This window comes from Carlito syrichta, unplaced genomic scaffold (assembly GCF_000164805.1).
Source record: "Carlito syrichta isolate Samal-C Ts95f unplaced genomic scaffold, Tarsius_syrichta-2.0.1 Scaffold306547, whole genome shotgun sequence".
Taxonomy (NCBI): domain Eukaryota; kingdom Metazoa; phylum Chordata; class Mammalia; order Primates; family Tarsiidae; genus Carlito; species Carlito syrichta.
Window position 1 is genome coordinate 379453 of NW_007250643.1, and position 14526 is coordinate 393978.

At 42.2% G+C, this 14526-nt stretch overlaps 1 protein-coding gene across 2 annotated transcripts in view; it reads right to left on the reverse strand.

Moving 5' to 3' along the window:
- Positions 1–2518: 2518 nt before the first annotated feature.
- Positions 2519–14526, reverse strand: part of COQ10B (coenzyme Q10B) — a 15797-nt gene continuing 3789 nt past the window's right edge. Inside the window, exons 2-5 of one of the 2 annotated variants that reach the window (XM_008063082.1) lie at positions 13090–13239; positions 9651–9843; positions 7858–7959; positions 2519–3723 (exon numbers count right to left, since the gene is read on the reverse strand). In XM_008063082.1, coding sequence (XP_008061273.1) covers positions 3556–3723; positions 7858–7959; positions 9651–9843; positions 13090–13239 — 613 coding nt within the window. In that variant the 3' untranslated portion in view covers positions 2519–3555. The remainder of the gene's footprint in view (positions 3724–7857; positions 7960–9650; positions 9844–13089; positions 13240–14526) is intronic. The other variant, XM_021715014.1, reaches the window with a different exon arrangement.

Below are 14526 nucleotides of genomic sequence, written 5' to 3' on the forward strand. Positions count from 1 at the left end.
CAACGTCGACCTGCTGGGCTCAGGTGATCCTTCCACCTCAGCCTTGCAAGTAGCCAGAACTACAGGTGCGTGCTACCACGCCTGGCTAATGTTTTATTTATTGTAGAGACGAGGTCTCACCAATGTGCCCAAGCTGGTCTTGAACCCATGGGTGCAATCCACTCACCTTGGCCTCCCAAAGTGGTAGGATTACAAACTGAGCCACTGAGCCCAGCCGATTCTGAGTTCTTAAAAGCTTTGGGTCTAGGTAGGGATCCGGCATCTTGCCTCTGGCTGCTCGAGATCCAGCTTCTGTTCCTGTTTCTAAGTTCCTATTAAATGTTTCTTTCTGGCAGGATGCGGTGGCTCACGGCTGTAATCCCAGCACTTTGGGAGGTGGAGGCAAGAGGATTGCCTGAGTCCATGGGTTTGAGACCAGCCTGGGCAACTTGGCCAAGACCTCATCTCTACAATAAATCAAAAAAATTAGCTGGGAGTGGTGGCACATGTCTGTAGTTCCAGCTATTTGGAAGGCTGAAGTGAAAGGATCACCTGAGGCCAGTAGCATGCACAAATAAATAAATAGTTTCTGAGAAGGTGGATTTGTCAGCCTTTCTTAAACCTCCAGCTTCTACCACCTTTGAGGGTGGGGCTGCACAGACCTGTCCACTGCAGAATCACAAGTCCTGGCCTCAAGACTGTTGGACTAGATAAAGCAAACATGTGAGTACAGATACTGCAGCTGGAACATGGGGGTTTTCATCCTGACTCTGTTACAGTGACATGGCAAAGTTACTTAATCTCTTTACCTTTTTTCCCCCTAAAAGACAGGGTCTTGCTCTGTCACCAAGGGTGGTGTAATGGCCTGATCATGGCTCTGAGGTACACAACACCTCACCTATCTACTTTAAAATTTTTTTTAGAAAAGGGATCTGTTTGAGCCATTGAGCCCAGCTCTATCTCTTTATATGTATGTAACATGGAGATACTAACCATATAATACCACAAAATTTATTAGGATGAAATGTTCACAAAGTTCTTAAAACAGTGCCTGGCATATAGAGCTATGTAAGTGTAAAGACAAAGTAATTTTTAAAAAAACGCCTAAAAACTTGAGCCTTGAAAACTTGTGTCAGCCCCATGAAATCCTGATTATCTACATACCAGGATCTTATAAACTCATTTTCTTACAGACAGGGAAGAAGTAAATGGAGAGAATATTATAGAATTACCCTCTGAAAACCTGGCCAAGTCTGTTCCCTTCTTGGAGGTGCTGAACAGAGAATGCTACGTAGACTCAGATGAACTCCACAAAGGAGTATAAACTTGGACATTCTAAACTTGGACTTAAGACCTACAAAGACCCAGGATTCCTGTTAACATTCAAATGGCCACTGTGGTTGCTGGATACATAAAGGGAGCACTGGTGTTAACTAGAACTTATTTCTAGAACTTGAGAGACTAGATCAGGCAACTGAGCTTTGTCCCAAGTTCAAAACTGCTTAGAATTCAGCATAAACGAGGATACACCCTAGCAAACCTGAAATCAGCATTGTCTTTTTCTGTCTCTTGTTCCTTGGTTATCCTGACTGTGCTTGGTGAATGTCATGGGTCAATGGGATGGTCAAAGCAGTATCTGGTTTCCCCGAGGCCCCTAACCAAACTGCTATCTTCACAATGCCATACTCCCAGCCCAGTTCCATCCCAAGACTAACTCAGACTCTGAATCTAAGTTCATTTTTTCTTTTTTAGGTACGAGGTCTCACTATGTTACCCAGGCTGGTCTTGGACTCCTGGCCTAACACAATTCTCCCACCTCAGCCTCCCAAAGTGTTGGGACTACAGACATGAACCACCATGCGCAGCCTTAAGTTCACTTAAGGCAATTGTATAAGCAGTGGAAAGAGGACTCTTATTTCCATTAAGAGAAGAAACATATGATAGGGAAAGAAGAAAAATAACTGAGTCATAGTTTTTTAAAAAAACTAAATGACTTTGCCATTTCTAAAAAACCTTGTTACTAAAAAAGTATATAGTTGGCTGGGTGCGGTGGTTCATGCCTGTAATCCCAGCACTTTAGGAGGTGGAGGCAAGAGGATTGCCTGAACCCAGGGGTTTGAGAACAGCCTGGGCAACTTGGTGAGACCTTGTCTCTACAATAAATCAAAAAATTAGCCGGGTGTGGTGGCGCATGCCTGTGGTTTCAGCTACTTGGAAGGCTGAGGCAAGAGGATCACTTGAGCCTGCAGCTGTGAGCATACCACTGCACTCCAGCCTGGGCAAAAGAGTGAGACTCTGACTCAAGAAAAAAAAAGGTATATAGCTATATGCACACTATGCATGCATTGGGCAGACCCCTCATCTACAAGGGGAAGAACACTTACTGTAAGAAGCACACCCAAGTTCCACGTGAGGCCTTCACCCAGTGTCAGAGAGAAAGCAGGTACCAATAGACTTACTGAACAAATTCACATTATATGTATTTCTGTAGAGAACTCATGACAGGGCCCCTGGGGATCTGAAGAAATACAGTCAACAGCAGGATTGCTTGAAGTTTAATGCCAGAGGATTGTTCGAGGTGGAGAGAAAGATATTTGTCATTGTCAAAGTCCATTTCTATAAAGGCACTTTTGGGTAAATAACACTTTACTATGCCCATGTAAATTTACATTGAAACAATACAGGAAGCTTTCAATAACTGAAGTAACTGTATAAAAAAGAAACAAATGAACTTTATTAAGATACTACTTCAGTCCTTTCATTGATTTGTTTAAAAAATATCAGTTTGAAATACATTACTGAAAGTGAGCACACACAATAAATAGAAAAAGAGATACACAGTGCTGGAGACACAACCAGCTTAGCTTTATCTGTGTCTACTGCTGTAGACAAAATGTGACATGCAGCTGCATGATTCAGAGTAGCCAAAGGATGTAGAAGGTTATAAACTACTGGAAAGTAGCTTAAAGCTCTGGACCACTCACCAAAAAAATAAAAAATAAAAAAATCACTGTTTACTGGGAGCTAAACTTGTTAAAACACTGAATTATCTATTACACATAAGAACAATTTTAAAATATCAAAAGTGTCAGGGAACCTTCATTAACAATCTTTTAAATGATGATTATTCAAATATCCTAAGCCATATGGCAGACCCTATAACAATAAGTTATAAATAGTTTGAATTTAATAACTTAAGCGTGATATGGTTAATATAATACAAACTGTGTGAATATCTTAACTAATCTCTTTCAGGTAAGGTAATAATTAAAAGGCTGAAATTTATAGTTTCAGTTTCTGCTGAGAAGAATGATGTCAATATTCTGGCAACGGTGATGACATCCCATTACGGTGAATGCAGAACATGATAATGTACATATTACTTTGAGTTACATTTGATTGAAAAAATAAGTTTAAGTAAAAGTATCCATATTCTGTGTGCAAATTATCAATGGTGCAGGTTTATAATCAAAGCTGAGTTTAACAAATGCTACCTGACTTCTGAAAAGATGAAAACACTTCCTAAAGGTGAACACACTAAGGTTACTAATCGGTGATACCAGTTCTCTTCTCTCATTATGTGTGATGAACTTCATGAAGCATTAGTTCCCGAGGTATGTCTGTTTCTGGACCATACAGCTTACATGCTCTTCTTTCAAAGGCAGCGACCATCTGCTTTACAACTTCATCAAAAAACAATGTGGCAAGCTGAGAGTGCAGAAGTGAGCGAAATTCAAAAGAAATCTGTAGGAAAATGTTACAAGTTATTTCAGAAAGATATTTTCTTTGTTACTAAATCTCCACTTAGGCTAGCAGTGTTCACACCTAGAGTGGATAAAGTTAGGGAGGGTTTGTGGCACCCTCAGCAGAGGGAATCTTCTTTACTGCAAGAAGAGTAACCACTGGCACAGTCATCTGAATGACACAAGCCAGTGACTCACTTCCAGGAAAAGTGTCTCTTCTTCATAAGTCAGAGAAGACTGGAAAGAGCTTTCCTGAATACCACATTGATCACTGGTGTGTTATTAAAGGTACCCCCCCCCATTTTTTCTTTGAGTTGGAATCTCACTCTGTCACCCAAGTTGGAATGCAGTGGCACACTCACGGCCACCATAGCCTCGACTTGCTGGGCTCAGGTGATCCTTCCGCTTCAGCCTTTCAAGTAGCTGGAACTATAGGCATGTGCCACCACACTCAGCTCATTTTTGTTGATTTATTAGAGATGAGGTCTCGCCAAGCTGCCCGGGCTGGTCTCGAACCCATGGGCTCTGGCAATCCACCCACCTTGGCCTCCCAAAGTACTGGGATTATAAGCATGAGCCACCGTGTCCAGCCCCTAATGTACCCCACTTAGAACCATCGTCCCCCACAAGAGGAAGTAAGGAGGTGAAGTTGTGCTTCTCTTGGGCATCATTCCATGGGACACACCATCAAGAAGATGAGATAACTTGTGAGCATACACATGCATGCCTGATGCATGTGCAGACAGAGCAGGTGGCTCAATCCTAAGTAGCCAATGATTTAGAAAGTCACTGATATCCTCACTGTTCCACAAAGAAGTCAAGAAAACTGGCTTGAGAAACACTGTTGTTGTTTTTTGCAGTCGGAGTCTCACTTATTTGCCTAGGCGATACTTCCACCTCACACTTCCAAGTAGTTGGAACTCACAGGTGTGCACCACCACATCCAGTTAATTTTTTTATTTATTGTAGAGGTGAGGTCTTGTCATGTTGTCTTGAACCCCTGAGCTCAGGCAATCCTCTCACCTCATCCTCCCAAACTGCTGTGATTACAATCCTGAGGCACCATACCCAGCTGTGTTTTTTATTTTTTTTTGAGTTGGAGTATCATTCTGTTGCCCAGGCTGGACTGCAGTGGCACCTTCAAGGCCACTATAGCCTCGACCTGCTGGGCTCAGGAGATCCTTCCGCCTCAGGCTTCCAAGAACTGGAACTACAGGTGTGTACTGCCATAGTTAGTTAATTTTTAAATTTATTGTAGAGACAAGGTCTCACCAAGTTGCACAGGCTGGCCCTGAACCCCTGGGCTCAGGCAATCCTCTAGCACGCCTCTAGCTCAGGCATCCCGAAGTGTTACAGGCTGAGCCACCGCACCCGGCAAGAGAAACACGTCTTTTTTTTTTTTTTTTTTTTTGGCGAACCAGGGTCTCACTCTGTTGCCCAGGTTGGAGTGCAGTGGCACACTCACGGCCACTGCAACATCAATTTAGTGGGCTCAGGTGATCCTTCTGCCACAGTCTTCCAAGTAGCTGGAACTACAAGCATGAGCTACCACCAGCTAATTTTTGGATTTATTGTAGAGATGAGGTCTTGTCAAATTCCCCAGGCTGGCCTCAGGGGTTACCTGAACTCAGGCAATCCTCTCTCCTTGGCCTCCCAAAGTGCTGGGATAACAGGCGTGAGCCACCGCGCCCGGCAAAACACTGTTTTAAAGACCATTAAATAGACTCTGTTTTCAAATGTTTTAACTTTTGAGTCTGAGATAATTTCATTTTTATAAGAAAACTTAAAAAACAGTACAAAGAATTCCCATGGCAACCGTTAAAAAAAAACAAATCACGTCCTCTGCAGCAACATAGATGGAGCTGCAGATCATCGTGCTAAGTGAACTAACTCAGAAACAGAATACCAAACACTGCATGTTCCTTTTTTTCTTCTGAGTTGGAGTCTCACCCTGATGTCCAGGCTGGAATGCAGTGGCACGCTCACGGTCACCACATTCTTGACCTGCTGGGCTCAGGCAATTCTTACGCTTCAGCCTTCTAAGTAGCTGGAACTACAGGAGCACACCACCATGCCTGGCTAATTTTTTTAAAAAGTTATTGTAGAAATGAGGTCTCACCAAGTTGTCCAGGCTGGTCATGAACCCCAGGTCTCAGGAAATCCTTTCACCTTAGCCTCCCAAAGTGCTGGGATTACAGGCTTGAGCCACCATGCCCGGTCTTTATTTTTATTTTTTGAGCTGGAGTCTCACTCTGTCACCCAGGCTGGAGTGCAGTGGCATGCTCATGGCCACCACAGCCTCGACCTGCTGGGCTCAGGTGATCCTTCCATCTCAGACTTCCAAGTAGCTGAAACTACAGACACACACCACCACGCCCAGCTAATTTTTTGATTTATTATAGAGATGAGGTCTCGCCAAGCTGCCTAGGCTGGTCTCGAACCCATGGGTTCAGGCAATCCTCTCACCTCGGCCTTCCAAAGTGCTGGGATTACAGGCATGAGCCACTGTACCCAGCCTTATTTTTTTTCTAATTTTTAAATTAAAAAAAAAATTTTTGAGTTGGAGTCTCACTCTGTCATCCAGGCTGTACTGCAGTGGCACGCTCATGGCCACCACAGCCTTGAACAGCTGGGCTCAGGCAATCCTTCCACTTCAGTCTTCCAAGTAACTGGAACTACAGGTGTGTGCCACCATGCCCAGCTAATTTTTTTAAATTATTTTTTGTAGGGACAAGGTCTCACCAAGTGGTCTCGAACCCACAGGCTCAGGAAATCTACTCGCCTTGGCCTCCCAAAGTGCTGGGATTACAGGCTAAGCCACTGAGCCCAGCCTACACTGATTTTTAAAAGGAAGTTATTCCAGAGCTGAGAACAGCATACAATAATTTAGTCAAAATTACCACCATCTCTTAGAATTCAATGCCTAGTCAGGCATGGTGGCTCACGCCTGTAATCCCAACACTTGGGGAGGTTGAGGTGAGAGGACTACCTGAGCTCAGGGGTTCAAGACTAGCCTAGGCAACTTGGTGAGACCTTGTCTCTACAATAAATCAAAAAATAAGCTGGACGTGGTGGCACACATGTGTCATTCCAGATACTTGGAAAACTGAGGCAGTAGGATTACCTGAATTCAGCAGGTCGAGGCTGCAGTGGCCAGGAGTATGTCACTATATTCCAGCCTGAGTGAAAGAGTGAGACTCCAACTCCAAAAAATTGAGAAAATAAAAGGGGTAGGGGGCAGGGAGGCAGGATTGGCAGTAGTGGGAATCTGCCTGGGGAAGGGGGGCTCACACCTCATCAACAAGGGGACCTGCATAATGAACATTTGTATACCTAACCCTAAATTGTATCCCACCTCTTTAAAATAAAAAAATTAAAAGTTAAAAAAAAAGATATATGTGTGTATGTGTATGTATATATTTTCCTTTGCACTTTATTTCCGCATCTTCTATGCAATGTGTAATTTGGTGTTAGTTTTAAACTGTTCTTAAGCATAATACTATTATTAAGTTAGTAGGAAATAAAGGCATGTGCCTTATAATCTATGGATTTGTAAAAATTAGAAAATAGAGAAAAATAAATATTCAAAAGTTGTAAAAAATAAAACAGAAAAAGAAATGCCAGCTGAGTGTAATGCCTCACACCTATAATCCCAGTATTCTGGGAGCCAAGGCAGGAGATGTGCTTGAGCCCAAGAGTTCGAGACCAGCCTAGGCAACAGTGAAACCTCATCTCTACAAAAAAATCAAAAAATTAGCAAGACGTGGTGGTGTGCGCTTGTAGTCCCAGCTACCTGAGAGGTAGATGTGGAAGGACTTTCTGAGCCAGGAGGTTGAGGCTGCAGTGAGCTGTGATCATGGCACTGCACTCCAACCTGAGCAACAGAAGAATGAGACCCCACCTCACACACAAAAAAGAGAAAATAAAAGAGAAATGCTCATTAGCACTTGTACAGAAAAAAAGTATTCAATACTTAAAAGTCTGTGATTTTTTTTTTTTTTTACAAAAGTATGTTTCAATAATCTCTGTGCATATAAGATAATTACGGCATCTGGCTCTTAAAAAATGAATTATTATTTCTTTACCAACTTCATCTCATGTGTGAAATAAATCAAGGGCTTTATGAGAGACTTACTGAGAAATCCAAGGTACAAGTTCTTGGGTAGCCAGGAAGACCTGGGCTAAAACGCCAAATAGTCTCCAAATGTTTGAAAAGTCTCCCATCAGTACAGGATGCCTAGAACAAAATGAAAAAAAAAAAAAAATCAAATCACAGTTAAATACCTTTGGCACCGGCCAGAATCTACCATGATTGAGGTTGATTTCTTTAAGTACTTATTATTAGTTATTGGGTAAAGACGAGGTCTCACTATGTTGCCCAGGCTGGTCTCAAACTCTTGGCCTCAAACAATCCTCCTGCCTCAGACTCCTGAGTAGCTAGAACTAGAGGCATACACTACTGTGCCCAGCTAATTTTAACATTTTTTTTTGGTAGATATGGGTTATTGTGATATTGCTTAGTTTGATCTTGAACTCCTGGCCTCAAGCAATTCTCCTGTCTTGGTTTCCTAAAGTGTTGGGATTACAAGCAAGAGTCATTGCATCTAGCTGACTAGGGTATTTAGCTCTAGCCAGTTACCAAGAAATGACATCACCTTTAAATTCTGTGGGCACAAAACACAGCTTTAAAGGTCTTTGGTTAGCCGGGCTCGGTGGCTCAGCCTATAATCGCACGCTTTGGGAGGCTGAGATGAGTGGATTGTCTGAGCCCGCGGGTTCTAGACCCGCCCGGGCAACCCGGCGAGACCTCATCTCTACAATAAATCAAAAAATTAGCCAGGCGTGGTAGCGCACGCCTGTAGTTCCAGCTACTCGAAGGCTGAGACGGAAGGATCGCCGGAGCCCAGCAGATCGAGGCTGCAGTGGCCGGGAGTGGCCACTGCACTCTAGTCTGGGCGACACAGTGAGACTCTGACTCATAAAATAAAATAAAACAAAACAAAATAAATAGGTATTATTCCATGGAATTCTGCTGTTTTGTGTTTAAGTCTGAATACCTTTTCCACATGTGTATCTGCCTCTGACAAGGTGAAAGGGCAAATACAACATAAGAGAACTTGGCATTTTAGTACCTGGCAAGACAACCTCAACGTTAATATTTTTCGTATTTGTATCTTTTCTATCTTTTTTCCTCCTCTCACCACTTCCCTCTCTTTCTTTTCTTTCTTTTTTTTTTTTGAGTAGGAGTCTCATTCTGTCGCCCAGGCTGGAGTGCCGCAGCATACTCATGTCCACCACAGCCTTGGCCTACTGGGCTCAGGTGATCCTTCTGCCTCAGCTTTCCAAGTAGCTGAAACCACAGGTTTCAAGTAGCTGAAACCAAGTTGCTGGGATGGTCTCAAAGCCCTGGGCCCAGGCAAACCTCTTGCCTCCACTTCCCAAAGTGCTGGGATTATAGGTGTGAGCCACCATTCCCAGCAGTTTCTTTCTGTTCTTCACCCTGTTTCCCTCCTTCCTTCCCACTATTCCTTCTGTAACCTTTAAAAAATATATTTAATACAAAAATTTATTATCCCCCTGTGGTAAAGTATATATGTAATATAAAATATATATTAAAAATTATATATGTATTTTAAGCAGTACAAAGCTTAAATTAGAACATTTCTCACTGTGGCCCAAGTGATGTTGCTTGTGGGTCAGTAGTTCTCAATAGAGAGGAAAAAAAAGAAAAGGTTCTTAATTTCTACATTCTATCAAATGTCTATTTGAAAAGGACAATGCTAATATTGTATACAAAGCAAAAAGAGGAGATATAATAAATGGTTTGTTTTCTTTTCCTCCTATTAGCTTAATACAATCTCTTAAAGCTACTATACTTTAACCCATTTGACATAATTCTTAGGGAATATTTAAAAACAAAACGATTACCTGGACCAAATGTGGTTTTACCAAGGTTACTACTGATGTATATCGCTCCAACACAGGTGGAAATCCAACTTCTAATCGTGTTTTGCAATATCCAGATCTCTTTGATATTATGTCTGATTTTTTACACCAAGGAACAAAATGCTTGTAATCCTCCACTCCTGATACCACATCATACATTTCCTGCATTGAATATCTTAAAAGAAAAAAAAGACAAGCGATGTTAACTGCGTCTAGTTACATGGTATATGCTTACTTTAAGTTAGAGATGAATAAAACATATTAGGTATGATGCAATAAATCATTTACAACACATGCTGAACCATACTCTGAAATGAATGACTTCAAATAAACACAGAAAATAGCCAGGAGTGGTGGCTCATGACTAATTCTAGTACTTTGGAAGGCTGAGGTGGATGGAAGGCTCTGGAGCCCAGAGGTTCAAGACTAGTCTTGCCAACATGGCAAGACCTCATCTCTACATAAAATAAAAAAATTAGCCAGGCATGGTGGTGCGGACTTGTAATCTCAGCTACTCAGGAAGCTAAGGTTGAAGTATCACCTGAGCCCAGGAGGTCGAGGCTGCAGTGAGTCATGATTGTGCCACTGCACTTGAACCTGGGTGACTCAACTCAAAAAAAAAAGAAAGAAAGAAAGAAAGAAAAAGAAACTTTGGGAGGTGGAGGTGAGAGGATTGCCTGAGCCTACAGGTTCAAAACCAGTCTGGGCAACCGCATCTCTACAATAAATTAAAAAAAAATTAGCTGGGCACAGTAGTGCACACCCGTAGTTCCAGCTACTTGGAAGGCTGAGGCAGAAGGCTGACCTGAGCTCAGTAGGTGGAGCCTGTGGCGGCCATGATCATTCCACTACTCCAGCCTGGGTGACAGAGTGAGAATCCTACTCAAAAACAAAAACAAAAACAAAAAATTTCAACATGGTACATAATACTTAATGAACACCTATTATCAAGTGTTTATGCCAAATATGGGGGGAAGATAAGGTGAAGATCATGAAATAAGACCAATTTAAAAAAAAAGAATTTTGGCATGAGGAAGAAGAAGACAGCAAAATAAATATGATAGGAAAAAATAAGCTATGGAATCCTAAAACTTAATGTATGTTGGAATCCTAACACTTAATATATGTTAGGTTCCTTATGTCTAAAAAGAGAATACTTACGTTATATGATAATTATGAGGACTATATGAAATAATAAATATAAATCACCCAGCAGTACCCATATCAAATAGCAGATACACAGTAAAAGGTAGATATTATTAGTGATTCAGAAGTAAAGCAGTAAGTACTAAATCACTATTTATCTTATTAGTTGCCATTTCTTTTTTTTAAAAAAGAGTTTGAGCCAGGCTTGGTGGCTCAGCCTATAATCCCGCGCCTTTGGGAGGCTGAGGTGAGTGGATTGCCTGAGCCCGTGGGTTCGAGACCCGCCTGGGTAGCGAGACCTCATCTCGACAATAAATCAAAAAATCAGCTGGGCGTGGTAGCGCATGCCTGTAATTCCGGCTACTAGAAAGGCTGAGGAGGAAGGATCACCGGAGCCCAGCAGGTTGAGGCTGTGGTGGCTGGGAGCGGCCACTGCACTCCAGTCTGGGTGACAGAGTGAGACTCCAACTCAAAAAAAAAAGTTTGAGACCATGCCATCTCCCTTTTTTTTTTTTTAATTGAGACAGAGTCTCACTCTGTCATCCAGGTTGGAGTGCAGTGGCACACTCGCAGCCACTGCTTTGACCTGCTGAGCTCAGGTGATCCTTCCACCTCAGCCTTCCAAGTAGCTATAACCACAGGTGTGTGCCACCATGCCTGGTCAATTTTTTTTTTTTTTAAGTTGTAGTCTCACACTGTCATCCAGGCTGGAATGCAGTGGCATGCTCATGGCCAGCACAGCCTCGATCTGCTGGGCTCAGGCGATCCTTTTGCCTCAGCCTTCCAAGTAGCTGGAACTACAGGTGTGCACTATCATACCAGGCTAATTTTTGATTTATTGTAGAGATAAGGTCTCACCGAGCTGCCCAGCCTGAACTCAGGCAATCCTCTCGCTTTACTCTCCCAAAGTGCTGTGATTATAGGCTTGGGCCACCATGCCTGGCCTTTTTTTTTTTTTTTTTAATTTATTGTAGAGATGAGGGCTGGCTACATTGCCCAGGCTGTTCTTGAACCCCTGGGCTCAGGCAATCCTCTTACCTCCGTCTCCCAAAGTGCTGGGATTATAGGCATGAGACACTGTGCCTAGCACCATTTCTCTTTTTAACCAATGCCAGCTGTGGCAAAGACATCTACCTATGCAAATATTTACATACCTTTGCATGGTATTGCTGCAAGGAAGTACCTGGCCTACTACAATTCCTAACCCCTACTCCCCTTGCATTTAGATGGTATCACATGACTAGTTCTTGCCCATAATATCCAGGAGGAAGTGCTGTTTGTCACTTCCAGACCAATGTGGTTAAGAAGATATATCATGTTAACACTCTGAAGACTAAGGAATTATAGAAGCCAGACAATGGATGGAGACTGGGTTCCTGAGTCAGGACTCGGAAGAGTCCACTGAGAGGGAACACCCAGTTGAACTTTAAATGAGAAAGAAATAAACCTTTGGGTATTTTATGTATAGCTGCTAGCACTACCTTAACTAATACAGTGACTAACCAGTAGTAAATGTAAATTTTGTGACCAATGCTGTAAATCTTTTACTACAGAAAAAGCAGAAGACTAAAAGCAAATGAGTAAAATCAATGAAATGCACTTTTACAAAGTTTCATGTAATACATAATAGCCTGCTGCGAATTAAGATCCACTTGTAGAAACTCCCTTATGGGAGGATGGTGTATTTCTAGATTAGCAGAATTGCAGTGTCTTTATACTCTGCTGTATATCGCCATAGATCAGGGACCAAAATCACCCATTTTTGTAAATAAAGTTTCATTGGAACATGGCCACATCTATTTATTTACATATCATCTATGTCTGCTGTTGGGCTACAGTGACAGAGCTGAGTAGCCCTATGGCCCACAAATCCCAACATAGTTCTTATCTAACCCTTTATAGAAAAAGTTTACCAACCCAGCATCTAGATCAGGAGCCTCAGTATGTCTGCATGTACTTATCTATGTATGTGAGGGAGCTATGTAAACAAGTGGCCCAATAAATCAGTAATGTTGCCACTACAGAAAAGAACAGTATATAAACATGCAGGTCATAAACAGATAATTTCCTTTACATGTCAAGGTTTAAATCAATATTATAAAGATACCATATAACTATATTAATTCAACAGATATTTACAAAACAGGGCTATGAAAAGGCGAATCTAGAAAAGCCAGTGCTTAGTCTGTAAGAAGATAATCTACAGAAAGAGGCAAGATACTCCATAAAAAATTGTGAATGTGCTCTTATAGTAGAATTCTTATTATATACAAACCCTAAAATTCTCCTCTCTGAATATTCTTTCCTTTTGTTTATTAATGGTGCAGCGATTTTGAAGAAAGTTCTTGCATATATCTCCTTTGGCAAAAGTGAGGTATGTAGTGGAAGAGTTCGGCTCATCAGTATACCACAGGAAGCTAAATATCTAAAAAGACAAAAGTGACCTTAGAGTGACAGTGAACATTAAGAAATCAAATCACAGAGACTGTAAGATAATTATCACACTTTAGAAAGCTCTGCAACTTTAACACATAAAAGAACAAAATCACAGAATTTGCAGCAACTTAAGTAGAGGTGGAGACCATCATACAAAGTGAACTATCACAGAAACCAAGAACTGAATACTGCATGTTCTCACTCATAAGTGGGCCCTAAACACTAGTCACATTAGCAGAAGGGTGGGATCAGCAGTCTAGGGCACTGCTAGGGGAAGAAGGGAGGGAGGAAGAAGGTGGGGGGTACATGTGACAACACAAAGAGTACCTGGTCCACTACCAGGGGGAGTGAGGGCCAGTTAGAAGCCCAACTTCATCTGTATGCAGCCTACTTATGTAGTTAGTCCTCACTTGTACCCCACAACTCTATAATAAAAAAAAATTAGAAAGAGAAAGCTTTGCAACTTCAGACTATTTCTGAAAACACACACACACACACACACACACACACACAGCACAGACACAGAAAAAAAGAGTTTCTTAAGCATAAGAAAAACTACAGGTCAGTCACGGTGGCTCATGCCTATAACCCCAGCACTTTGGGAGGCGAGGTGAGAGGACTGCCTGAGCCCAGGGGTTCAAGACCAGCCTGGGCAATTTGGTGAGACCTCATCTCTACAAGAAATCAAGAAAAATTAACTGGGTGTGGTGGCACATGCCTGTAGTTCCACCTATCTGGAAGGCTAAGGCGAAAGGATTGCCTGAGCCCAGCAGGTCGAGGCTGTGGTGGCCATGAGCAGCATGCCACTGCACTCCAGCCTGGGAGACAGAGCAAGACTCCAATTCAAAAGACAAACAAAAAGAAACTATAAATAACAGCTTAGAAGATTCTGGCACAAAGGGTACCTCTCTTAGAAAGTTGGCTTTCAGTCTGTAATCATGTGTTACAACTTACCCTTGACATAAGCTTCTAGAATACTCATCATTTACTTTCTAATTCATGTTATCTACACAGGTTGTTTTCCTAGCTGGATCCACAGGGTTACCTTAATTCTCAATCCACTACAGTGATACCTGAAATTAGGTCTCGCTCTCAGATCAGAGATCTGGTGATCCTGTCAGAATATTTGCTCTTTTCTCCTTTACCTTCCAGTACCATTTCTTTTTTTTTTTGAGTTGGAGTCTCACTCTGTCACCCAGACTGGAGTGCAGTGGCCGCTCCCGGCCACCGCAGCCTCGACCTGCTGGGCTCCGGCGATCCTTCCGCCTCAGCCTTC